Below are 26,788 nucleotides of genomic sequence, written 5' to 3'. Positions count from 1 at the left end.
CTCGGTCCCAGCTTTGATGCACCTGTACTGACCTTGCCTTCTGGATGATAGCGGGGTGAACAGGCAGTGGCTCGGGTGGTTGCTGTCCTTGATGACAGGATGCTCTCAATTGTGCATCTGTAAAAGTCTGTGAGGGTCTTAGGGGACAAGCTGAATTTCTTCAGCCTCCTGAGGTTGAAGAGGCGCTGTTGCGCTTTTTTCACAACACTGTCTGTGTGGGTGGACCATTTCAGATTGTCAGTGATGTGTACGCCGAAGAACTTGTCCACTGCGGTCCCGTCGATGTGGATAAGGTCGTCACTATAGAACAAGGTATACAATATACTAATACCACACTACTCTGAATCTTTTTTTATTCCCTGCTAGATTGTGTATTTATTACATTCCATCCCTACCACTTTCAGTCAATACAAATAGTCTAACTTCTTAGAGCCCCAGAGTCTTGTGTAGCCTATACCATGTTTAAGGTCAGCTTCTATATAAACAACTCAGTCATATGGGCTTGCTCTGACCCCTCCGATCAGCCCTCACCTCGCTACCCAAAGTCATCTTCCCATAAATCTGAGGGGCCATGTGTGTGCAACTGGCCCTGAGTGAAAGTTACCATGGAGCAGCTCCAGATGTGCTCATCCTCCCTCTTTCACTCACTCCCTCCAGTCCTCCTCTCCTCCCATGAGCGAAGTTTTCCATTTCCTTTTTTGGTGAAAAAATCTGAAAGGCGGGAGGAGGGAGAAAGACATTGAACCAATGCCCACAGGAGAGAGTATCTGGCGGTCTGTTTGTTATTGGCCCGTGTGCTTTATCAAGGCGATGAAATGGCCTACTCAGCATAAACACACATACATGCATACATACACACACAGTCATAGCAAAGATGTGTAGTTCCTACACCCTTGTGTTATACACGGAATCAGGCTTAGAGGTTTCCAGTGGTTGGGTTACACTGAACCTCGGCCAACAAAGAAGTAGGAATCTGCACATAATACTATACTGCCAGCAAAATATAATTTAAATTACATACATTAACTGTCTAAAGCTAGTTGCACAAACAAGTGCCGAACTGGATGACTTACTGTATACAGTATAAGATCACTAGCACAACATCAACTCACACATTAGGGTAACTCTCAATCCCAATTTCAGCCTTTGCCCAACCCCTTCATTAAATACAAAAAATGCATTCAGGTGAGAAGTTGTGGGTGGCGGGATTTACTCAAATATTCATTTTTGGGGGTGGGTAAATTTAGTTGTACCTAATTCCAACACTTTTTCACTAAAGCATACTTACCAGAAGTCCACTGGCACATTCTGATAATAAAATAATGTGCATCGGAAGTAGATATGGCTTTGGACAGTTAGCTTACATGGTAAGGTGCCAAGTTCCTGACATCTATTGCCACTTGCAGAGTTAATTCAAATCCCTCATTGGGCACACAAATATTTGAAATGTGGACTCACACGTATGGTGTTGGGAAGAAAAGTGCAATCGTCACCTTGAAGATGGGCTCAATTCAATCCAACCTGCATTGCAATATTTACACAATCCCTCTTTTTCTAATGGTCAAATGAACTCACAGATTGGTCTTGGGTACTATAAAAACCTACAACTACTATCCATCTCACAGGTATGTTCACTTTTGAGAATTAGAATTGCGTTGGCATGGGATGAATATTGTAAATACAGGCCTGCGCCACCAATCAGTCAGCGGTTTTGGAAAAAATATAACTAGTTGACATGACCACCATTGTCATCTATTTCTTATGATGAATGTAGCTACAAATAAACAATCCTTTTAGCCTACATGTTTATTTATTTGTAAAAGCACATGTGTATGAAACGGTAAGCAAAAACGTTCAATTTGGTCATATGCGGAAATGTGCCTTACTTCCTTTTGAACTTTGTAACGTCAGTAGTCTAGTCAAGGAAGCATCATGCAATATGTAAATTGGCACACTCCACTTACCAAGACCATTTAAATTAAGCCTTGTGGTGGTACCACCAGCTCATATAGAAGCGAGTGTATTTCATACTAAATACCTGTCTTGAGATGACTTAGAGGCACCTTGTAGGTGGTTTCAATGGTAGAGTTGAACCAAAGAGCAAAATTTACTACTAAAAGACCAAAATATGACTTTTGCAACGAACTGTCAAAATTAAGACCAGAATTGAGGTGTTTCACAATAACTAAGTCTTAACCATTAGGTTTGATTAAACATTTTAAAAAAACAATTTTTTAAATGAAAGTTACTCTAAGATTTCTTTAATAACATTTTATAAACAGGTCATACAAATTAACAATTTAACATTATATATTTTCAACTGATTTGAATCAACTCGTCCATCACACAGATGGTGTTTCTCCATCTTTTTTAGAATCATAAAAAGCACATTTGCCAACTCTGACTTGCCAGCATCAAAGCTCAAAATAATGAAATATAGATATTGTTTAGATTTTTTCTATAAGTGACAAACAATCAACAGCAACAATCAATATACATTTTTAGGCAAACAAGTAATGACCAGATTTGGGTTCAAATACGATTTGAAATCTTCCAAATACTTTTAGCATTTGCCTTAGACTGCCTGAAGTGCAAATGGGTGGGGTTTGTAGTTTTGCCACTATTCTATTGGTTCCATTGGGCCAGACAAGCTCAATCAAGCCCAGCTAAAGTATTTGAAATGATTTCAAATAGTATTTGAACCCATGTCTGGTAAAGACATGCATACCACTTAGTTGATGAAATGCAGCTCAGCTTCTTTGGGACTAGCCCATTCATTATCAAACGACAGCGATAGTAACAGAAAGATTAAATACAAAAGGCGAAAAAAGGAAATATGCTTGATGAAAAATATCATAGAGAAGTGTCAACATGGAAAAAAAGTAAACAATAGTTGTTAAAAAAGGCAGAGTGGTTTAGGTGTTGCTCCATATATAAATGCTTGAGTTGCATTCGTATGTTCAGATTATGGGAGCGAGGGGAATATTTTAGCCATAGTGCAAATACATAACAGCGTTTCGCTTATGCCTTAACTGACTTCATTGGTTTTCTCCAGCACCACCAAGCCATCTTTCTTTTCACGTTCTCTCAACATCTCCCCCCCCCCCCCCCATCTCTTGGACCTATTCTTTAGTATACTATAAAGACATGAACTTTCTGGAGCAGTGTTTGACAACTGCATAAACAAACTACTGCAACATATTATTCTCTTCAAATAATCATGATACGGCTAAGTAAAGTAAAGTAAGTAACAACTAAAGCATGACAGCAAATACTGCTTGAAACCTAATTGACATAGGAGAACAGTCATATGCACAAAACTGCAATTATCAGCATTGAATCACTCAAACATACTTTACTTGCATAACATATTTACAACGTAGTAAATGGTGTTCTGTAGCTGCTTTACAAAGTGTGGCTTTCATAGATTAGCGGTGATGCGTTCATACAAAAATTCGAGCAAGTTTGCATAGCTGGAAGCATTTTTCTTTTCTTTGGTTTGATAATACATACTATATAAAGTATGGCATTTTTAAAAAGGCACATAACCCTTTTTTTCCACCCACATAGTCACGTCTTACTGTGGAGAAGGAAAGCCTTGGAGTGGATCTCCCCGCTCCAGTCTAGATAGCAACGACATCAAAAATTGTATGATTTTGAAAAATGTTCGATGGACTATTTGCATGTTGGTCAATGTTATCCTCACATATTAAAATGCTACAGCCTCTAATACAGAACATTGGAGTAGCGATAGTGGAATTCAATTCTTCAGTGAATTCGGATCCATGGTCCCCCCCAATACCAGTTAATTCTTTGATGGTAGAAGTTACATTTCTTTGGTACATCATTCTTTTGGTTGGTAGATCATTGGCAATCCATCAAATGACACCATTAATAATTTTAAAATTGTCCAGCTGATGTTCAGAACGGTTCAGTTCTGTCCAAAGACAATACCTTTTCCTCTGTTAAACCAAACATAATCTGACCTAAAAGTCACCCCATACATACAGGTGAAGGAAATGTAGATCTATTTGGTCATGAAAACGTGCCTCTGCCAAGTTAGATCAACTTTAGGCTGGCTGATTTCTGTCTGTGCTTCAGTAGCCTGATGCTTAGCTCTGGTATTTGACAGCATGCAGCAGAAAGCACTGAGGGAGGATGAGGGATTGAGCTGTGGTCTAGTGAGCAAGGTGTGTGTGTGTGGGCATGACCTGAGAGGCAGTCTGTGGGTCTGTGTTAACAACCTTGGCAGTGATGGGGTTGACCTAGGCGGGCGTGTGTGACGAGAGGGGCGATACGGTGTGTGTGTGTGTAGTCTATAGATTGCTGTTGGTGTTGCAGTCACGACACAGGATCTGGTCTCCATTGGGGAAGAAGCCTGCCCCCACCAGAGAGACGGAGCACTCTGTGCAGGTGAAGCAGGGCTGGTGCCACTGGCGCTCCTCAAACGAGATGTACTTCCCTCCGCCAAAACCTTGACAAGACAGGAAGGTGTTATTTTAGACATTTAAATAGTTATTTAACAAACAGCAAGTAGCCACTGAGGTCTCCTCCCATACATAAACATGTGTAATCAATGGCCGCGTTCCAGATTATCTGCAATGCAGTAGCCACGAGTAAAAATAACCAATGATTGAATGCCATGTTATCCATCCTTTTTGCGATTTGGTGCGTGACTGCTATGTAGGCAGCCTGGAACATGGCCAACAGTTACCCAGTAAATCTGCATCCTCAGAACAAAATACATGTCTATAGCCGAATTTCTCAACTGTCCCCTGCTCCTGGGTCATAATAGCTGTCTATGACCTTTGACCCTACCTGTGATAGGCTTGCTGCAGGCCTCACACTTCTTGGAGTATAGGCTGCCGAAGCACTTGAGGCAGTAGGGGTTGTCTTCGCGCGAGGTGAAGTGCTGCCCTGCCAGCTGCACCTTGCAGCCAGTACACACAAAGCACTCCTTGTGCCATGGCTCATCCCGATATGTCACGCCCCCTTTAGCCAGGGCCTGGAGGGAAGAGAGGGTCAAAGGTCATCATAGTTAGTCAAAGACCACAAGTCAAAGTTATAGAATGGAATGCACTCAAAATATGTGATTAAAAAAATAAATAATACAGAATGGAAACTCTCTTAAGGCTTTTGCCACACAACTCCTTAACCACTTTGGTTCCCAGAATCAGGAAATAAGGAATAAGCAGGGATATAATTCTGTCGAATAAAAAGAGGGAATTTGGGGAAAATTTCCACACTGACCTTTTTGCAGCGGGTGCAGCGCGGGGCGAACTTATCCTCATAGCAGGACACGCAGTAGTGTTCATCCTTGTCTGGGATGAAGGACTTGGAGCCGATGGGCTGCTCACAGCTGTGGCAGATGAAACAGCCCTCGTGCCATGTGGAGCCACCATACTCCAACTTCCTCGTGCCTGGGAGTGTAGAGATAGAGCGATAGGAGAGACAAATGAAGTGAGAAAGAAGGAGATATTTATCAATAGGACAATATTGAAGTAGAAAGCATAAAAAACTAAAGAGAAGGTCCAAGTCAGAAGATGCATGGCAGTTGACAGCAATAATAGCAACAGAATGTCCCACTGTTGAAGAAATATTTTGTTGAAGGGAAAATTGAGTGAGAACAAAAAGAAAAAGCCCTGTCAAGAGTGCACAACACATCCCCGCCCGGCTGAATATCCCTGGCAACCGACATTATTGTAGCTCAATCCAGACCTGGGTTCAAATACTTTTTGAAACAATGTCAAATACTTAAAGCTGTGCTTGATTGAACTTGCCTGTTGCAATGGAACCAATAGAAAAGTCAGACATTTGCAAACCCTGCCCACCTGGTACTCCAGGCAGGCTAAAGCAAATGCTTAAAGTATTTGAAAGATTTCAAATAGTATTTGAACCCAGGTCTTGTTCTATCAGATCCATCTAAGTGACCGAGTGCTTCTGAGGATTCAGGATTCCATTCAAATGGCTTAGGGGGTATTCTTGAGGCGATTTAAGTTTGGTTTGGAGTTCTAAGGAAAATGACACCTGAGCTTTACCAAGTGAAGCTTGACAGCTCAAAACTCCACCCTAGACAAGCAGCCACTAGTGACCGCACAATATCAGAATAATATGTAACACTTTATTTGGATATTCCCAACTCCCAAGTACAGTATATGGTTTGTAGATGTTCAGTAGATGTTCAATAACTGTCAACAACATTTCAACGAACTATCCACTAACACTAACCTTTAGCCTAACCATTATTCTAAATCTAACCCTAGATGCTAAAGATAGTATGACCATCAACAAAGTATCTGTAGATCTACAGTACCAGTTACAAGTTTGGACACACCTGCTCATTCAAGGGTTATTTATATTGTAGAATAATAGTAAAGACATCAAAACTATGAAATAACATATGGAATCATGTAGTAACCCCCCCCAAAAAAAAAAAATATATATATATATATATGGAATGCTTTTCCAACAGTCTTGAAGGAGTTCCCACATATACTGAGCACTTGTTGGCTGCTTTTCCTTCACTTTGCGGTCCAACTCATCCCAAACCATCTCAATTGGGTTGAGGTCAGGTAATTGTGGAGGCCAGGTCATCTGATGCATCACTCCATCACTCTCCTCCTTTGTCAAATAGCCCTTACACAGCCTGGAGGAATGTTAGGTCATTGTCCTGTGGAAAAACAAATGATAGTCCCACTAAGCCCAAACCAGATGGGATGGTGTATCACTGCAGAATGCTGTGGTAGCCATGCCTTGAATTCTAATTAAATCACTGACAGTGTCACCATCGAAGCACCCCAACACCTCCTCCCCCATGCGTCATGGTGGGAACCACACAACCAGAGATCATCCGTACATCTACTCTGCGTCACAAAGACACGGCGGTTGGAACAAAAACTCTCAAATTTGGATTTATGAGACCAAAGGACAGATTTACACCAGTCTAATGTCCATTTCTCAAGCACGTCCTAATGTCCATTTCTCAAGCACGTCTCTTCTTCTTATTGGTGTCCTTTAGTAGTGTAGTGGCTTCTTTGCAGAAATTTGACCATGAAGGCCTGATTCACACAGTCTCCTCTGAACAGCTGATGTTGAGTTGTGTCTGTTACTTGAACTCTGTGAAGCATTTATTTGGGCTGCAATTTCTAAGGCTGGAAACTCTAATGAACCTTTCCTCTGCAGGAGAGGTAACTCTGGGTCTTCCCTTCCTGTGGCGGTCCTCATGAGAGCCAGGCATCATAGCGCATGATGGTTTTTATGACAGCATTTTAAGAAAGTTCTTAACATTTTACAGATTGACTGACCATGTCTTAACGTAATGATGGACTGTCATTTCTCTTTGCTTATTTGAGCTGTTCATGCAATAATATGGGCTTGGTCTTTTTCCAAATAGGGCTATCTTCTGTATACCAACCCTACCTTGTCACAACACAACTGGTTGGCTCAAATGCATTAAAGAAGGAAAGACATTCCACAAATTATCTTTTAACAAGGCACACCTGTTAATTTAAATGCATTCCAGGTGACTACCTCATGAAGCCAGTTGAGAGAATACCAAGAGTGTGCAAAGCTGTCATCAAGGCAAAGGGTGGCTACTTTGAAGTATCTCAAATATAAAATAGATTTAGATTTGTTTAACACTTTTTTGGTTACTACATGATTCCATGCGTTATTTCATAGTTTTGATGTCTTCACTATTATTCTACAATGTAGAAAATAGTACAAATAAAGAAAAACCCTGGAATGAGTAGGTGTGTCCAACTTTTGACTGGTACTGTATATTGGACTATCCAAATCAAATTGTATTTGTCACATGCGCCGAATACAACAGGTGTTAAGTTAAGTATAATTATGCAAAGTATCTCAATCACACATAGCAATTCTGACGGTTTAAAAATAACAGTATCATCAAACACGGCAATATGGAAATGCTCTATTCTAGACCTTACAGTGAAATGCTTACTTACAAGACCTTAACCAACAATGCAGATAAGAAAAATATATAAGAAATAAAAGTAACAAATAATTAAAGAGCAGCAGTAAAATAACAATAGCGAGGCTATATACAGGGGGTACCCTGTACAGAGTCAATGTGCGAGGGCACCGGTTAATCAAGGTAATACAGTTGAAGTCGGAAGTTTACATACACCTTAGCCAAATACATTTAAACTCAGTTTTTGACAATTTCTGAAATGTGTGAAAAAATTTTGGTAGCATTGCCTTTAAATTGGTTAACTTGGGTCAAACGTTTTAGATAGCCTTCCACAAGCTTCCCACAATAATATGGGTGAATTTTGGCCCATTCCTCCTGACAAAGTTGGTGTAAGTGAACCAGGTTTGTAGGCCTCCTTGCTCGCACACACCTTTTCAGTTCTGCACAAACATTTTCTATGGGATTGATGTCAGGGCTTTGTGATGGCCACTCCAATACCTTGACTTTGATGTCCTTAAGCCATTTTGCCACAACTTTAGTAGTATGCTTGGGGTCATTGTCCATTTGGAAGACCCGGTTTTGGAGCAGTGGCTTCTTCCTTGCTGAGCGGCCTTTCAGATAATGTCGATATAGGACTCGTTTTACTGTGGATAGAGATACTTTTGTACCCGTTTCCTCCAGCATCTTCACAAGGTCCTTTGCTGTTGTTCTAGGATGGATTTGCACTTTTTGCACCAAAGTACGTTCATCTCTAGGAGACAGAATGAGTCTCCTTCCTGAGCGGTATGACGGCTGCGTGGTCCCATGGCGTTTATACTTGCGTACTATTGTTTGTACAGATGAACGCGGTACCTTCAGGTGTTTGGAAATTCCTCCCAAGGATGAACCAGACTTGTGGAGGTCTACAATCTTTTTTTCCTGAAGTCTTGGCTGATTTCTTTTGATTATCCCATGATGTCAAGCAAAGAGGCACTGAGTTTGAAGGTAGGCCTTGAAATACATCCACAGGTACACCTCCAATTGACTGAAATTTTCCAAGCTGTTTAAAGGCACAGTCAACTTAGTGTATATAAACTTCTGACCCACTAGAATTGTGACACAGTGCATTATAAGTGAAATAATGTCTGTAAACAATTGTTGGAAAAATACCTTGTGTCATGCACAAAGTAGATGACCTAACAGACTTGCCATAGTTTGTTAACAAGAAATGTGTGGAGTAGTTGATATGAGTTTTAATAACTTCAACCTAAGTGTATGTAAACTTCCGACTTCAACTGCATGTAGGTAGAGTTATAGTGACTATGCATAAATAACAGAGTAGCAGCAGTGTAAAGGGGGGGGGGGGGGGGGGGGGGGCAATGCAAATAGTCTGGGTAGTCATTTGATTAGCTGTTCAGGAGTCTTATGGCTTGGGAGTAGAATCTGTTTAGAAGCCTTTTGGACCTAGACTCTGCGCTCCGGTACCGCTTGCCGTGCGGTAGCAGAGAGAACAGTCTGACTAGGGTGGCTAGAGTCTGACAATTTTTACAAATATACATAGACCGTCACCCCTTGTCTTACCAGAGGCTGCTGTTCTATCCTGCCGATACAGCGTATAACCCATCAGATGTATGTTATTCATGTTGCCATTCAGCCATGACTCGGTGAAACATTAGATATTACAGTTTTTAATGTCCCGTTGGTAGGATATACGTGCTTTTAGTTCAGCCACTTTATTATCCAGCGATTGTACGTTGGCCAATAGTATCGATGGCAAAGGCAGATTAGCCACTCGTCGCCCGGATCCTCACAAGGCACCCCGATCTCCTTCTGCGAAACCTCCGTCTCTTTCTCCTGGGGATGAGGGCCTGTTCGGGTGTCTGGAGTAAATCCCTCTCGTTCGATTCATTAAAGAAAAATTCTTCATCCAAATAAAGTTTGACCAAATAATATTACCGTAATTTCCAGACTATTAAGCGCACCTGAATATAAGCCGCACCCACTGAATTTAAAAAAAAGTATTATTTTGAACATAAATAAGGCGCACATGTCTATAAGCCGCAGGTGCCTACCGGTACATTGAAACAAATGAACTTCACACAGGCTTTAACGAAACACGGCTTGTAACAAAAAATAAATTATCAGTAAGCTTTAGTTGTCTTTTTGCAGAGTCAATTCCTCACGCTGCCGTTTCCAAAGTCTTATCATCGACTCATTAAGACCAAGCTCCCGTGCAGCAGCTCTATTTCCTTTTCCAACAGCCAGATCAATCGCCTTCAATTTGAAAGCTGCATCATATGCATTTCTCTGTGTCTTTGCCATGATGAGGGTGACAAAATGACTACCGTAATCAGAATGATGGGAAGTTTGAGAGCCCTCGATTTAATCTAAACAGTAAACAAAAGTTGTTTGACCTTAACCTGTTCGGCAATTTCATTGGTCTAATGAAAGCTTCATGCCGCCAAAAAACTGAGCACGTCACAGAATGTGTTTATTTGGAGAAAAAATAATTGAAAGCGGGAAAAATCCATATATTAGCCGCGTCATTGTTTATAAGCCGCGAGGCTCAAAGCGTGGGAAAAAAGTTGCGGCTTATAGTCCGGAATTTACGGTACCCAATCTGGTTGGCACTAAAACATGTAATTATTTTCCAGGCTCTGGAAACATGACATATTTATCTTTGCCATCATTACTGAACGAGGGTTCTCAGATATCCAACACCATCAATGCATACTGAATACAGTAATGGGAATTTTTGTCTAAACTAAAAGAGAAATAACCACAACAACAAAAAAGACCACCTCCACCACACTCTTCCTGGAATCATTTGCTGTTTTATGACTTTTCGTTTTTGGCTGATAGATAGTGGTGCTGAAATAGTTTACTGGCTTATCTCGTTATCGTCAGACACTTGGCCGCTCTCCAAGGCACGGGGATTTGGCTCAGAGACAGCAAGTAAGGAAAACTGGCAATTACTCTGTCACATTCTGCCCCGGCCGCGCTGGCTCGCTAACTATTTCTTCTCGCTCGCTCTTCTTTGTCTCTCTGACATTCGCTCTCTCTTTCTCTGGCTAGGTGCAAATGTTTTGTTGTCAAAGATTTTTCTCTAGATCTCAAGCTTCATACGACAAAGCCTCTGTGCTTTTCATGGTCAGTAGCCTATATCTTCAGACCATCTTAAACACTCAGTTGCAGAAATTATGAACAGTGCTAGGGTGACGCAAGGACAACATTTCCAAGGACATGGGGGAGATCATGATTAGTCTTGTGTCGCGTAGTGTAGCTTATGTTAAATATATATGCTAGGAGTGATTGTGTTCATGTCAGTGGAGGCTGGTGTCACTTTAAAAATCAGAGGACGGGCTCGTTGTAACGGCTGGAAAGGAATGAATGGAAAACACCCACAATGAGCAATTTCTCCCTCCACCAGCCTCCAGTGTTACATGCATAGTGTTTCCATGCCTCCCTCCAGTACCTGGCATGACAGTCTTGTCACAGGCCACACACTTGGATGAGAACTCGTTGCAGTAGCAGTCGTTGCACAGCAGCGCCTCGTCCTGGCTGGTGAAGGGCTCGTCCGCCAGCGAGCGGTCACAGCGGAAACAACGGAAACAGTGCTCATGGTAGTGCCTGTCCTCGTAGAACAGCTCCTGGAGACACAACAAGGGCAACAGTCGAGATCATAATCAAAGCTACTGTCCACTACCGTTGTGCCATTGAGCAAGCCACTTAACTCCTAAACTGCTCCAGGGGCACTGCACTGGTTACCTTCGCAAGACTGACAATAAAGTACTATTCTATTCTTTCATCCAAGACAATTTATTGACACAAATTCCTAGGACTTCCTGGAAAGGAGTGTAATGTAGGCCACACAATGTAATGGATGTTATGTAGAAGTTATTGGCTACACATTTACATAGGATACAATTGCATTGGTGACCCTGTTGGTGACCTGTTTCAAATGACCAGTGAACTACTGTGACCACCATGGTCAAGTATTGTAAATGATCTGAAAAGAGTGCATTATACATCTAATTTAAAGTGTTTCCGGATCTGTAATGAAAACAAACTCTGGGTGACTCCCAAGTCATCCTGACACTGAAAGTACCTGGAGAACTCAAGCTAACACTGAGGTTTCTGGTTATGAACAGAGGGAATAGGGGAGAGGTGATAGGTAAGAGAGGAGATGGGAAAGAGGAGAGAGGGATAGAGAATGTGTGAGTGTATGCGCGTGAGTTCCAGACAGGGAACAGCAACAGTTTGTGTGGTCGAAGACAAACACAGGCTTTACTGTCTGTTTGCTGCTTTTGAGGGTGTCGATGATAACTCATTGGCCTCCTGTGTGTGCGCTAGCCAAGAACACACCCTCATCGCTTATCCCACCGCATCCACTCCCTCTTCTTATTGTAGCAAATGATCAACTTCACGTGTTTGTGTTTTCCATTAAGGAAATATTAAAACTGCATTCATTGTGGGGAACAAGGAGACATTTCCTCACACAACATTTCATGGTCTGACACGGCAAGGCTGGCTAGTTGAGCTTGGTTGGAAAACATCTGTAATGGCATGTTAAATTTGCCTAAACCTTGCCCTGCCACATTCAGACCATGAAAGACAACTGCCTCATTTACCATACAGAATGCATAATTATCGAGATACGACCCCTAACTACCACTCATTACCACGTAACAACAGTTTGCAGTGTTGAAATGACTCAACTAGAATTGCATGCACTAATGAACATGACCCACGAGTGGAGCCAAAATGAAAGTCCTACCCTGGCGTCATGGCCGATTAGCTCCTTGCACTCGTCGCAGGTGTTGGCGAACAGGCTGTCGTAACAGGGGATGCAGTAGGGGTTGTCCCCATGTCCCCCGTCTGCCTGGATGTACTTGCGTCCATACAGGGACTCCTTGCAGTTGTCGCAGTCGAACCGGTCGCTCATTGTGACTTGTTCCATCCCTGCAATAGAAAAGCAGTGTCGGAATGAACATGAGCCTTTAAATGAACCCTTAGTGCAAGGGAAGGCGAGCGGCAAGGAGGCAGGGAGACATGCAGGGTGGCGAGAGGGAGTTGGAGAAAGGAGAGACCGTACCCATCAGTGAACTTAATGTTAACACCTGTAGTGTTTTTGTTTGTTAAATGTGTCATTTGCAAGCATTTTTCTGGCTGTTGGTCATTCATTTCACTTTCTACTGTTCACCTTTAACTGAACTGAAGTTGAACTAAACCTTAACACTCAACGGAGCGAGAGAGACATGGAGAGAAAGAGGACAGAGAGAGAACAGGAGATGGAGAGACATGGAGAGAAAGAGGACAGAGAGAGAACAGGAGATGGAGAGACAGGGAGAGAAAGAGGACAGAGAGAGAACAGGAGATGGAGGGACATGGAGAGAAAGAGGACAGAGAGAGAACAGGAGATGGAGAGACATGGAGAGAAAGAGGACAGAGAGAGAACAGGAGATGGAGAGACAGGGAGAGAAAGAGGACAGAGAGAGAACAGGAGATGGAGAGACAGGGAGAGAAAGAGGACACAGAGAGAACAGGAGATGGAGCGAGAGACATGGAGAGAAAGAGGACACAGAGAACAGGAGATGGAGCGAGAGAGACATGGTGAGAAAGAGGACACAGAGAGAACAGGAGATGGAGAGACAGGGAGAGAAAGAGGACACAGAACAGGAGATGGAGCGAGAGAGACATGGTGAGAAAGAGGACAGAGGGAACAGGAGATGGAGAGAGACATTCATGAGAGGTAGTTCAAAACGGCTATTCACTTTTGTTTGCTGTGTGATGAAAGCGAGATGCACTCACACAGAGACGGACAACGGCGTTGCACAGAGCTATCACTCTGGGCTTTGCTTGCACTCCTCCGTAACACTATCAACCCCTCTGAATCTACGGTCTGTGAGATTAAAAGGAATGAAACGGTAAATGCATATATTTATGTTGGGAAGAGATGGAAATCTGTGTGGACCACCAACCGATACAGCGGTGAAGACCTACTACCCTCATGTCAAACTCATCACAGTCGACTGGTGAAAACACAAATCCAGGATAGGCCGGTCGGCCTGCCCGCCCACCTACCTACCCACCCATCCACAAAATGTGGACACCCTTTCAAATGAGTGGATACAGCCATTTCAGCCACACCCGTTGCTGACAGGTGTATACAATCGAGCATACAGACATGCAATCTCCATAGAGGCACTCCATCAAAGGCACTACAGACCCGGGTTTGATCCCAGGCTGTGTCACAACCATCCGTGACCGGGAGTCCCATAGGGCGGCGCACAATTGGTCCAGTGTCGTCCGGGTTAGGGGAGGGTTTGGCCGGGGGGGGACTTTACTTGGCTCATCGCGCCCTAGCGACTCCTTGTGGCGGGCCAGGCTGACTTCGGTCGTCAGTTGAACAGTGTTTCCTCCGACACATTGGTGTGGCTGGCTTCCGGGTTAAGCGGGCGCGTGTTAAGAAGTGCGGTTTGATGAGTCATGTTTTGGATGACGCAGGACTCTACCTTCGCCTCTCCCGAGACCGTTGGGGGGTTTGTAGCGATGATACAAGACCGTAATTGGATATCACGAAATTGTGGAGAAAAAGTGTAAAAGAAAAAATTAATGAATGGCCTTACTGAAGAGCTCAGTGACTTTCAACATGGCACCAACATAGGATGCCCCCTTTCCAACAAAGTCAGTTTGTCAAATTTCAGCCCTGCTAAAGCTGCCCCGGTCAACTGTAAGTGATGTTATTGTGAAATGGAAATGTCTAGGAGCAACAACGGCTCAACCACAAGGTGGTAGGCCACACAAGCTCAGAGAACGGGACTGCTGAAGCGCGTAACTTCACTCAGTTGTAACACTCACTCCCGACTTAAAAAACTATCTCTGGAAGCAACGTCAGTACAATAACTGTTCGTCAGGAGCTTGAAATGGGTTTCCATGGCCGAGCAGCCGCACACAAGCCCAAAATCACCATGCGCAATGCCAAGCGTCGGCTGGAGTGGTGTAAAGCTCGCCGGCAATGGGCTCTTCTGGAGCAGTGGAAACGCGTTCTCTGGAGTGATGAATCATGATTCACCATCTGTCAGTCCGACGAACGAATCTGGTTTGGCGGATGCCAGGAGAACGCTACAGACCCCATGCATAGTGCCAACTGTAAAAGGTTGGTGACGGAGGAATAATGGTCTGGGGCTATTTTTCATGGTTCGGGCTAGGCCCCTTAGTTCCAGTGAAGGGACATCTTAATGCTACAGCTTACAATGACATTCTAGACGATTCTGTGCTTGCAACAACTCCATAATTATGCACATGATTTTGGAATTAGATGTTCGACGAGCAGGTATCCACATACTATTGGTCATGTAGTGTATATTCCCTAACATATACTGTAATGTTATATTTATACTTTCAGTTTTTACAGGAACAGCAGTTTGATGGCATACTAGATCTTAGCTGAAGTACACACTAAAGTGCACAATAATAGTGTTTGCGCATTATGGCAAATGGTATCTGGTTGCCAAAACACTACAGCATTGCTGAAGGAAAGCCCTGTGGTAAGTGATACAGCACTCTGGCAGAGCAAGCAGCCGGGTATCCATTTACAACCGCCCAGAAATAATAATAATGTCTGATAAGATAATGAATCAAGACTTTAGAGGTCTAGTGCTGCCTGTGTCCACACACACACACACACACACACACTGCAATCACCATTAACACACAATACTGGATCAAAGACAATATCAGACCTAAACTGTTTCAGCTCTCGGTGAGGGGCAATTCCACTGTTCAAGTAAATGTGTTTGTGGAAATTGTTAAAAGTAGTCCTTGTGCATAGAGTTCTAGGATTTGTTGATCTTTGCAATCATTGGTTTTTGTTTGACATATTTTTTTGAATGTATCAACATTCTGTTGATGTGGAATTGCCCTGAGACAAAGGCTTTAAATGAGTCGCGTGATGGAGTCGAGATAAAAATGTATTCACCTGCTCCTAATGTTCATAAATAACCCACTGATGTGTTCTCTCTGAAATGACACCCCTTTACCCATTTTGGAGAGGCACTTTCAACCCCCTCTCCTCCCCCTTCAATAAACAGAACCATAAATTAGGGAGCGTTACTGTTGGGGAGTCCTGCTGCCTCTGTTTCACATCACAAGGCTACCACATCTCTACAACTAATGAGGCAACTGATACCTATCCCCCCGAGGACCTGAGAGACTCAACCATTATTCACTTCATAGTCATTAAACTTGGGGCTCGCATCACTGACAACCACCTTGGAGAAACCGAACACGGTTGATTGGATGGAATTTGATCTTGCAACCTCACGGTTCAATACTTTCTTCAGCGTGCCAAAGTAAAATGTTAGCTAGCTTCATGCCAATGACTTGTCTATACATATGACACGAGGCTAAGACGTAGGCTGCGCCATCAAACCAAAACATATCTGCCGCACCAGGTATGCGCTAGCCTTGCTTTCCAAACAGGCGAACGAGACCAGGCATGTGCATACTCATACAGTACTTAAAGTATAGGTTAGCCTGTGTTCTGACATCATCCTTCATCTAAAATAAATGGAGGATCTGTTAATTGCCCTGTTCATTTGTATCAGTAGCTTGCAAACAAGTCGTTCAAAGTACGGCCAGAAAGCACTTAAGTTTGATGTAAGCACTAGTTCTGTGAAGGCTGGACCAATATTGCATCGGAGATGTCTAAACAGCCAAGGATACAAGCTTTCGGTACCTGGAATGGATCATCCAGGGCATTCTGGTGCCCACTTTTCCCCCCTTGCATGGCCCATCCAGGCTGCTTTGTCCCAACATCCAAACTACAAGTCTATTTATGGCCCCTGGGGAGACGAGGGCTTGAGCTACAATAACCCGCCTGCCAGCAATCAGTTAAGATTAGGTAGCAGCCCGTGGCTCCAAAGGGCTCTAAACTACGGATGGGAACTTTACACTTGTCGATATTCCACAGCCCAATACATAAATACATATTATGGTAGGACAGAACGGGTTGTTTTGACTAAGTCTTGTAGTATTGAAATGCAAGAGTAACAATCCGTGAGGGGCGAGCGGACAGCCCTGACGGGTAAATGAACTCCGGATGCCACAGGACCCGGCTCTCACAGCGAGAGAGCATGACGTCAGTGTATGACCCTGGGGCTCCACAAGTGATTGAATCCAGAAACCAAAGCAAGACAACCTCCCTTTCAATCACCACCACCCCCTAAAAAGATGAGGGGGCTGCTGTTTGCGCAGACGAGGGGGGGGGGGGGGGGGGGAGAGGATGGAAGGTTGTAGGGGGTGGAAGTGGTACTCAGTGAACTACGATCTAGACTATTTCTCACAGTGTATCCCGGATTCCCGGAAGGAGGAGTCCATATTCTCTGTGCTTGGGGCGCAGTGACTAAGAAAAACCACTTTCTGCTCATAACATTCCCAAACACTAGAGTAGTGAATAACAGAGTCCCCTAACAGAGACTTCTAGGAAAACACTACCTCCCCCACCAAGGACGACCAACGACAATTATGTTTATGCCATCATATCTTACAGTAAGGTCACTTATACTCCACTAGTAATACATTCTGGTATATTACATACATTCCCTTTAGCAACTGCCTGAAAGACATTTAGCTCGATGGAAACGCATCCAGATGCAGCAAATGCTATATACACTGTAGGTAAAATGGAGTGGCTTCTCACAACTGCCTTTTCCTCTGTCTTTCTTAACTCTTTCAAGGCGGTTGTTTGGAGTTGAAGTTTCTCATTCTCAGCCAGAACATCCGGTGAGATAGCTAGAGAACATCAAGGTCGGTCTAGTCTAGTCATCACAACCCCCCCCCCCCGATAGACGAGTTGGCGGGCTGATTGGAGACCCAACAGAGAGAGGTTTATGTGTAGAGAGAACCCTAGCAATCTGCCTCTATTGTTTTATCTCTATGGGTATATGCAAGTGGTTTACTCATTGCTGCCACCTCAGTCAGCACTATATGCCGTTTGATCAGGCTCTGACTCAGGATGGGGTATGGGGGATATCATAAGGGATATCATAAGGTGAATCCACCAATTTGTAAGTCGCTCTGGATAAGAGCGTCTGCTAAATGACTTAAATGTAAATGTGCGCCAGAGATGGGTTAGTTAGGGCTCCCTCACACCAACCCCAGTCCTCGGTCCGGTTTCACTGACAGCCCGCTAATCCCCTGCCCAAACTTTGCTCACGCTTCGGTTCACTCCAAAACGAGCCGGCCGTTGCACTCCGTGCTGGGAACAGTCCCTAGCACTCTTCCCCTGTCCCAACGCCCAATGAGAGTATTCGCTTGTAAAAACGTCTGTTTGGCTACGGTCAGAGTTGCCAGACAAAGCAGTAGACAGTGTGCTACATCAACAGATGAGAGAGAGAGACGGTCCCCGGCTGTCGAGGAGACTGTAGCGAGTTCCACGAAGTATGCTACACAAGCAAATGATGACATAACCGTCTAATGTTTCACAATTATAAAAACACCGGCATACCATTGATGAGACAAGTTGTTGTGAAGGAAAATGTTATGAGGAGCATGAGCAGAGAAAGTTATTCTAAAAGGATTTCAAAGTGTGGATATAAGGGGGATATTTACGAGACAACCAAATAAACCAAGTGCATTACAGGCCTATCTATAGCCGGAGTGCACACTACTAACGTGTGTGAATCTTATGGGAAACACATGCATGTCTTAGGGGCTGAAAAATGTGACTCTATAGCTATTCTACTTGTGTCATTTCTCGACATTTCATCTATAATCATGTGTTGAGGATTAGTCTGTTGGAGTGGATCAGAGTGTTGGTGAGTAAGCGTTAGGCTGCTGGAGCTGAGCCGGTGTAAACATGGCAAGGAGAGCCCTTGACGTACTAGACGGCGACATCGCCCTGTGTACTTTGCCCAACAGGTGTTCTGTGTAGACTTCAAGCTCTTGCTTGCCTGTGTGTACTCTAACATATACACACACATACAAACAAGCACAGGCACACACCCACGAGACAGTCCGCACACACATACACGGACGTTAACCACAATCAATGCTGCTGTATCTTTGAGTCTCCTTTCCAAAGTGTGGAAAGGAGACTCAAACAAGGTCAACAAAACCTTGCTATTATTACCGACTACAACTGTTTTAACTTCGACAAGAATGTGCGCTCCTGGTTTCAAAATGCCTCTTCTATTTTACTGACTGGGAATGAGACCAGTTGTTGTTCTTTTTCAAGGACATATACGAAGGACATGAATGGCCTTAAATGGACATCTTAAAGTGTGAGAAAATAAAAAAAGGATAGACTACCAGAATATTGGGAGTGGTTGTGTGTTAGACATGAGCTAACCAATGGTCTCCTTAGGGATATTACCACTCAGCGCTCTGCAGTAGGTCAGGCAAGTCTGATAGGTCAGGCAAGTCTGATGTGCACGGAGTACTTCCGTACAGTCTATGACCACTCCTCAGTTCGTCTGAGTCTATCCAATAGTTATCCTACATCACAAAGACATGGAGTAGAGGGGAAACAAAGATGGCTTCCTATTGCAGCCCAAAGGAATATAGTTTACACACATTGAACTAACCATTGGTGTATATAAAAACATCAATGCATATACACTACATTAGCAAAAGTATGTGGACACCTGCTCGTCAAACATCTCATTCTAAAATCAGGAGCATTAATATGGAGTTGGTTCCCCCTTTGCTGCTATAACAGCCTCCACTCTTTTGGGAAGGCTTTACACTAGATATTAAAACATTGCTGTGGGGACTTGCTTCAATTCAGCCAGAAGAGCATTAGTGAGGTCGGGCAATAAGGCCTGGTTCGCAGTCGGCCTACCAGTCCATCCCAAAGGTGTTCGATGGGGTTGAGGTCAGGGCTCTGTGCAGGCCAGTCAAGTTCTTCCACACCAATGTCGACAAACCATTTCTGTATGGACCTCATTTTTTTTACACAGGGTCATGCTGAAACAGGACTGTTCCCCAAACTGTTGCCACAAAGTTGGAAGCACAGAATCGTGTTAGGAATAAATGGACTTCGCACAGTTCGCAACGAGCCAGGCGGCCCAAACTGCTGCATATAACCTGACTGCTTGCACAGAACGCAAGAGAAGTGACAATTTCCCTAGTTAGAAGAAATTCATGTTAGCAGGCAATATTAACTAAATATGCAGGTTTAAAAATATATACTTGTATAGATTTTAAAGAAAGGCATTGATGTTTATGGTTAGGTACACATTGGTGCAACGACAGTGCTTTTTTTCGCGAATGTGCTTGTTAAATCATCACCCGTTTGGCAAAGTAGGCTGTGATTCGATGAGAAATGAACAGGCACCACATCGATTATATGCAACGCAGGACATGCTAGTTAAACTAGTAATATCATCAACCATGTGTAGTTAACTAATGAATATGTTAAGATTGATTGTTTTTTATAAAATATAAGTTTAATGCTAGCTAGCAACTTACCTTGGCTTCTTGCTGCCCTCGCGTAACAGGTAGTCAGCCTGCCACACAGGCTCCTCGTGGAGTGCAATGTAAGGCAGGTGGTTAGAGCATTGGACTAGTAACCGGAAGGTTGCAAAAACAAATCCCCGAGCTGACAAGGTAAAAATCTGTCATTCTGCCCCTGAACAAGGCAGTTAACCCACCGTTCCTAGGCCGTCATTGAAAATAAGAATGTGTTCTTAACTGACTTGCCTAGTTAAATAAAGGTGTCCAAAAATACTGATTACCAATAGTTATGAAAACTTGAAATCGGCCCTAATTAAAATCAGCCATTCCGATTAATCGGTCGACCTCTAGTTAATATTAACCTGCTTAGTATTTGTCAAATTAAACATGACAATTGTTGCAGTCACTAAACTGGCTAGAATGGGGAATATGAGAGGGACAGAGACAAAAGGCAAAGACAGAGTGAGGAGAAATTAAGAAGAAACCAAATGGAATAGATAGAAAAAGAAAAGAAGAGGGTGACATTTAGAGGGAAATCCAATCTTGGCGTGGGATCTGAAACCTATGACACGTCATAAATCAGAGCAGAGGAAAAGTGAAACGATGGGTTTGGATAAACACATCCCACCAGATTGTGTTCCTCAGTTCTACCGTCTGGATGTCTTCCAGACAGAGTAAAGCTCCTTGGCTGGCTTTGAGATGGGTAGAAAATACAGCACTGGACACTTCACTATATCATTTAAGGCCCAGTTGAGCATATCGAGAAAAGTTAATTTGTGTTACAGCCCAATGGCAATATGGCCATTTCAGAACTTCGCCAAATGGGGAACTTCTCCCGGTCTTATTTACTCAATGCATCATGCCGTGTCAGCTAGATAAGACTTTCCATTTGGTGACGAATGATAAATGTCAATGGCGTGAATTACACAATATTTTAATGGTCTGTTTGTGCTAGACTGTCATTAGGATTACAATCCCTTTACTCATAAACTGGAATGCAAGGCAAGGTCAGTGTCCTTTGGGATTTAAACACTTGATAATTCTCAAGGACTACCCTCTCCATAGAGAAAACTATGAGGCCAAGATGACTGGACATTTGCCTAGCCACTTCGGTTAACATCAGGACATCAACGGGCTGTCAGGTTCAACTGCCTTTTTAGGCTTTTGGGTACAGAATGATCTAGCTACTGTAAGTCGTGCTAGATAAGTAGTGCCTTTAAAAAGTATTCACATCCCATTACTTTTTCCACATTTTGTTGTGTTAGTCTGATTTTAAAATTCATAAAACTGAAATGTCTTGAGTCAATATGTATTCAACCTCCGTTATGGCAAGGCTAAATAAGTTCAGGAGTAAAAATGTGCTTAATAAGTCACATAATAAGATGCACGGACTCACTCTGTGTCCAATAACAGTGTTTAACAAGATTTTTGAATGGCTACCTCATCTCTGTATCCCACACATACAGATAATTGTAAGGTCCCTCGGTCGAGCAGTGAATTTCAAAACACACATTCAACCACAAAGACCAGGGAGGTTTTCCAATGCCTCACAAAGAAAGCCACCTATTGGTAGATGGTTAAAATTAAAAAAACTAACATTGAATATCCCTTTGAGCATGGTAAAGTTATTACACTTTGGATGGTGTATCAATATGCCCAATCACAACAAATATAAAGGTGTCCTTCCTAACTCAGTTGCCGGAGAGGAAGCAAACAGCTCAGGGATTTCACCATGAGGCCAATGGTGACTTTAAAACTGTTACAGATTAATGGCTGTGATAGGAAAAAACCACAGGTGGATCAACAACATTTTAGTTACTCTACAATACTAACCTAATTGACAGTGAAAAGAAGAAAGCCTGTACATTAAAAAATATTCCAAAACACGCATCCTGTTTGCAACAAGGCACTAAGGTAATATTGCAAAACAATTGGCAAAGCAATTAACATTTTGTATTCAGGACAAAAAGTCATTGGATTTGCCCCAAACATACAACACAGAGAGTACCACACTCCATATTTTTTCCTATACTGGTGGCTGCATCATGTCATGGGTATGTTTGTATCCGTTAAGGAGTATTTCAGAATAAAACGGAATGGAGCTAAGCACAGGCAAAATCCTTGAGGAAAACCTGGTTCCGTCTGCTTCCACCAGACACTGGGATATGAATTCCCCTTGGAGATGAATTCACAATAAACTTAAACACAAGGCCAAATCTGCACTGGAGTTGCTTACCAAGACAGTAAATGTTCTTGAGTGGCCAAGTTACAGTTTTGACTTAAATCTACTTGAAAATATAATGGCAAGACCTGAAAATGGTTATCTAGCCATGATCAACAACCAATTTGACAGAGCTTGAAGAATTTAGAAAATAATAGGGAAATGTTGCACAATCCAGGTGTGGAAAGCTTTCAGAGACTTACCCAAAGGTGCATCTACAAAAGTATTGATTCAGCGGTGTGAATATTTATGCATTTCCTTTTCCAAAAATGTGAAGAAAAAAAATCTAAAAACAGGTTTTCACTGTCATTATGGCGCATTGTGTGTAAATGGGTGAGAAAAAAATAAATATATTTAATACATGTTGAATTTAGGCTGTAACAAAATGCAGAATAAGTCTAGGGGTATGAATACTTCCTGAAGCCGCTGTAACTCAGCCTATGCAAGTCGGTTGACAAGAGAGACTAGAGGCACAATGAGGCAACAAAGTCAAACTAGGGGATACGTTTCATGTGCAACATCTGTTTGTACTTTCTAGTTGTGAGCTGATCTCGCTGGCATTCGCTGTATCAGATAAAGACACTACAGTAACTATGAGGAAGGGGTGAGCCAATGAAGTCCGAGGAAGCAGAGGAAATTGCTCATGAAAACGAGATAACACCATGCTTACAAAACAGTCACGCCAATGTGCAGACACAGACCACAAAGACGCTTTCCGCTTCTAACTGATGAATGACGATGCACATGGGGATGACGCAGAACCTAGCTAGCTGCTTTCCAATAGTACCCAACATTAAAAAAAACAAGGAGGACAAAGGCACTCACTCTTCATGATTAAAATGCCTTTATTGAGGTGGCAAGTTCAATGGAACACCATCTTAAACTGATGCGTTTCGGTAGGTCAAACCAACATTTCCTTAAGTGTGGTTGGAACAGGCCAACTCCACCCCAGCACTCCATAGCTTCCACGGGTCGGGATGCTTACATAGCCATTGCGCAATCTGTGGCCGCTGGTGTTTACGCTTCCAGCCTCGGCGTGGAGCCACAGATCGGACGCCGTCGGTAAACAAACGGAGGCTCCAGCCGAAGAGTTGCCACTTCTACATCTTTTCTCCCCCACTTTCAGACGAGAACAACCTGGCCCACCCAACAACATCCTTATTCCTCAAACATTTCATGAGGCTACAATCAGTAGGCCCCATTAAAACACTACTGCTGTGGCCATCGCTATTCTCTGTGATCCCTAAAATAACACCAACGAGATGCTTTGTCTCTACTGACCATTTTTCATACTATCAAGCTGACTCAAGCCATACTGTGCTGGCTCAGATATTTTCATTCTTCTCATATCGTCCGTTCCACATGGTTTCATCAACTACGCTGGAAGCGTACACAGGCAGACCCAGTACAGCTCAGCTTAGTTTAGCTCAGTAGCGAGAAAGGGGTACACTGTTCCTATGTGGAGGGTTTGACTTCACCAAAAGAGGGCTGGGCAGAGGACCAGACACAGGAGGCCTAACTGGTCATTGTCCCTGAGCATTTAAACACAGCCTGGTGTGGTGGTGGGAGGACACCGAGGGCTCCAATGAGGGAGAGTGTCGTAAACATAAAGGAGGCCAAATGAGTACCTGTGGCAGGGCCTTTGTAATTTGTCTCTTCTCTTAGCTTTTAATGAGCGAGCAGGTGTTGAGGAGAGATGTGATTTAGAGATTTGAAGAGAGGCAGAGGAAACCCAGGAAAAGACAGGCCTATGTGGGACACAAACCTCCGCTAGAAGGTTAGCAGGGTTTACTTTGCGCAGTGAGTAGACGGATATATGCTTACTGGCCCTGAAGGGAAAAATGGGGATTAACATTGAACAGGAGTTTCATGGTGATTTAAAGCATCTTATGGAGAATGTCAGTAAACCACAGGAAAGGAGGTAACGCAGCTCTCATCAGTAATTGCTGTAGGCCTATTACTGACTTCTGTAAATGCCAAAGAGTACATTGTGATAAAGCCACATTCTTACTTGCCAAGAGAGGACATGCTCATTGTGAGGAAAGAATGAATAGCTACTCTCAGAAGTAAAGCAGTCCGAAATGCAACTTTCATATATCCCCCCTCTGCGAACTGTCTATCCAAGCTTACCATAACGCTCCCCCAACACCAAACAATAACAGAAAAATGATCCTAAATCCTACGGTGCTTTTTCACCCAACCATGAAGGACAGCTTTAGATTCTGGAAAATGTATCTGGATGTATTTTTATATCACTGTGTGGATGGTCAAAAGACTACGTTTTTGGACCACATTTGTCTTCCTTTGAAGAGAAAGAAGAAAAGAAAAAAAACGCTGCCATACATTACAATTTCACATCTGGTTTGGATTCGGGGAAGTATGCAGTCAACTCCAGCATGCCAAAGGAGGTTTTGGACAGTCACTGCCTGGAGAATGCAGGAAGGTCTGTCTTTACTTTCTCTGCAGCACTGGTATTTGCCGGTAAATGTTAAGAGGGCAGAGGCAAAAACGGAGAGAGCGAGAAAGAGAAAGCGGGATGTACAGTAAGTGACAAAGACAGGTAGCAGGCGAGAAAATATAAATCGGCCTAGATCTGAGTGGGAAACACTAGTTGATGGGAAGATAATGACAAGACTGTCAGCATTGCAAGGGGAATATAGGAAGTGAAAGAATGCAGAGACTAAAGAGCTGAGAGAAAAGACTATATAGAGAATTTTTCAACAAAAGGATACAAATCTAGTCATGGTAATAAAAGAAAGCTTATGACGTTATAAACAAGAGAATAGACTTAAATGCTAATGCGAGAGAGAGCAATGTCTGAAAAAAGGAGGAAGCATGTAGCAAGTTGACAGTCATTACAGCAAATCTTCTCAGTTAGGGCCCTAGTGGACATTGGTAGGGAGTGTGTTATATGGAGTGGGGTGAGTACTATTCAGAAGCCACTGTATGAGAAGGTGGAGTATATTATTCCTCCTTGAACAAACAAACAAAAATGGCCCTGATTCCCAGGAGTGTCCTTGCTCCCCCGTTTCCGGCTGACCAGCGGCACCGTGCAGATTTATTACCAAACATGGCCATCCCATCAATGTCCTGTCCTCCCCCTGGCTGGGCTGCCTGTCATCATCTGCACTCCAATCCAGGGGATAGGCCAGGACATCTCTTTCATCTCTTTGAAAGCAGAACCCTACAGACACTGGCAGAGTGAGGGGAGGGTTTGGCTCAGTATCATCCTCTGAGGCTTCATTGGAGCAAGGTGCAAATGCAGACGTGAAGATACCATGGGAAGTCGATTGTTTCAATATCTGTCGAAGGCTGTAGTTATTTTTTTGTGCGCCAAATTTCAATAATGCTTGCAACAGAACAAAAACACGCCGCACTAGCTTGATCCTTGAAAAAGTATTGCATTTCTCCCACCTAAAGGAGAATTGCGCTACTAGAGCATTAGGACCAGAATATTTAGTTACAGTAGGTCAGTACACTCTGGCTCCCTTATAGAGTGATTCAGCAGCAGGTCAGCCTAGGTGGTCTCTGGAGAGGATGGTGTTTGCACCAATCTTCAGAAGGGGAAACGGAGGGAGTCCTCCTATGCAATATCTTCACTGGCGTTTCATCTCTGCCGGTGTTTTACATCTCGACCTCCCTCCCCGCTCCCCTCGTTTGTACCTACAGCCAGACACAACAGCTTCCCCAGTCACCAGACACAACAACCTCCCCAGTCACCAGACAAGGCTGTTATGTCTGGAGCCAGAAACAAAACACAAAATCTGTCATATTTTTGAACTGTGGCGCCTTATTGACACTTGGATATTGGTACGGAAATTGTGATTTTCTCATTTGGAGGTGAGTGATCCAGTCATAGAAATGGATTCAGTCACACATGTTATGCTGTAGTACAGGCGTCTCCAACAGGTCGAACGCCGGTAGCTCGCAGCCCACCTATCAATTCTGAAAGTGCATGGGTTCCAGCGCAAACTGTCCTAAACAAATCTCAAGTATCAGACACCTCAAGCACTAACCAATCAAATTGACATTGACATTATCCCACTCCTAGTTAGCCAGAATTGGCTTAAAAGCCAAACGTAACACAACATCTGCAAATTAAGTTCCATCAATATTGCCCCTGTATGTCTGTGTGCGGCACACGTTTGTCTTTTTAAAAACTCTGTCATGATATATGCAGTGGTGTAAAGTACTTA

At 43.2% G+C, this 26,788-nt stretch overlaps 1 protein-coding gene across 2 annotated transcripts in view; it reads right to left on the bottom strand.

Moving 5' to 3' along the window:
- Positions 1-2,245: 2,245 nt before the first annotated feature.
- The window catches only part of fhl3a (four and a half LIM domains 3a), a 46,094-nt gene continuing 21,551 nt past the window's right edge, over positions 2,246-26,788 (bottom strand). The window contains exons 1-6 of one of the 2 annotated variants that reach the window (XM_014166703.3): positions 22,796-23,030; positions 12,690-12,874; positions 11,388-11,562; positions 5,251-5,420; positions 4,819-5,005; positions 2,246-4,474 (exon numbers count right to left, since the gene is read on the bottom strand). In XM_014166703.3, the coding sequence (XP_014022178.1) occupies positions 4,317-4,474; positions 4,819-5,005; positions 5,251-5,420; positions 11,388-11,562; positions 12,690-12,872 (873 nt within the window). In that variant the 5' untranslated portion in view covers positions 12,873-12,874; positions 22,796-23,030 and the 3' untranslated portion in view covers positions 2,246-4,316. Of the gene's footprint in view, positions 4,475-4,818; positions 5,006-5,250; positions 5,421-11,387; positions 11,563-12,689; positions 12,875-22,795; positions 23,031-26,788 lie in introns of those variants that run through there. The other variant, XM_014166691.3, reaches the window with a different exon arrangement.

The sequence above is a fragment of the Salmo salar genome, chromosome 02, assembly GCF_965601325.2.
Source record: "Salmo salar chromosome 02, fSalSal1, whole genome shotgun sequence".
NCBI lineage: Eukaryota > Metazoa > Chordata > Actinopteri > Salmoniformes > Salmonidae > Salmo > Salmo salar.
This window is presented reverse-complemented; position numbering and strand designations above follow the sequence as displayed.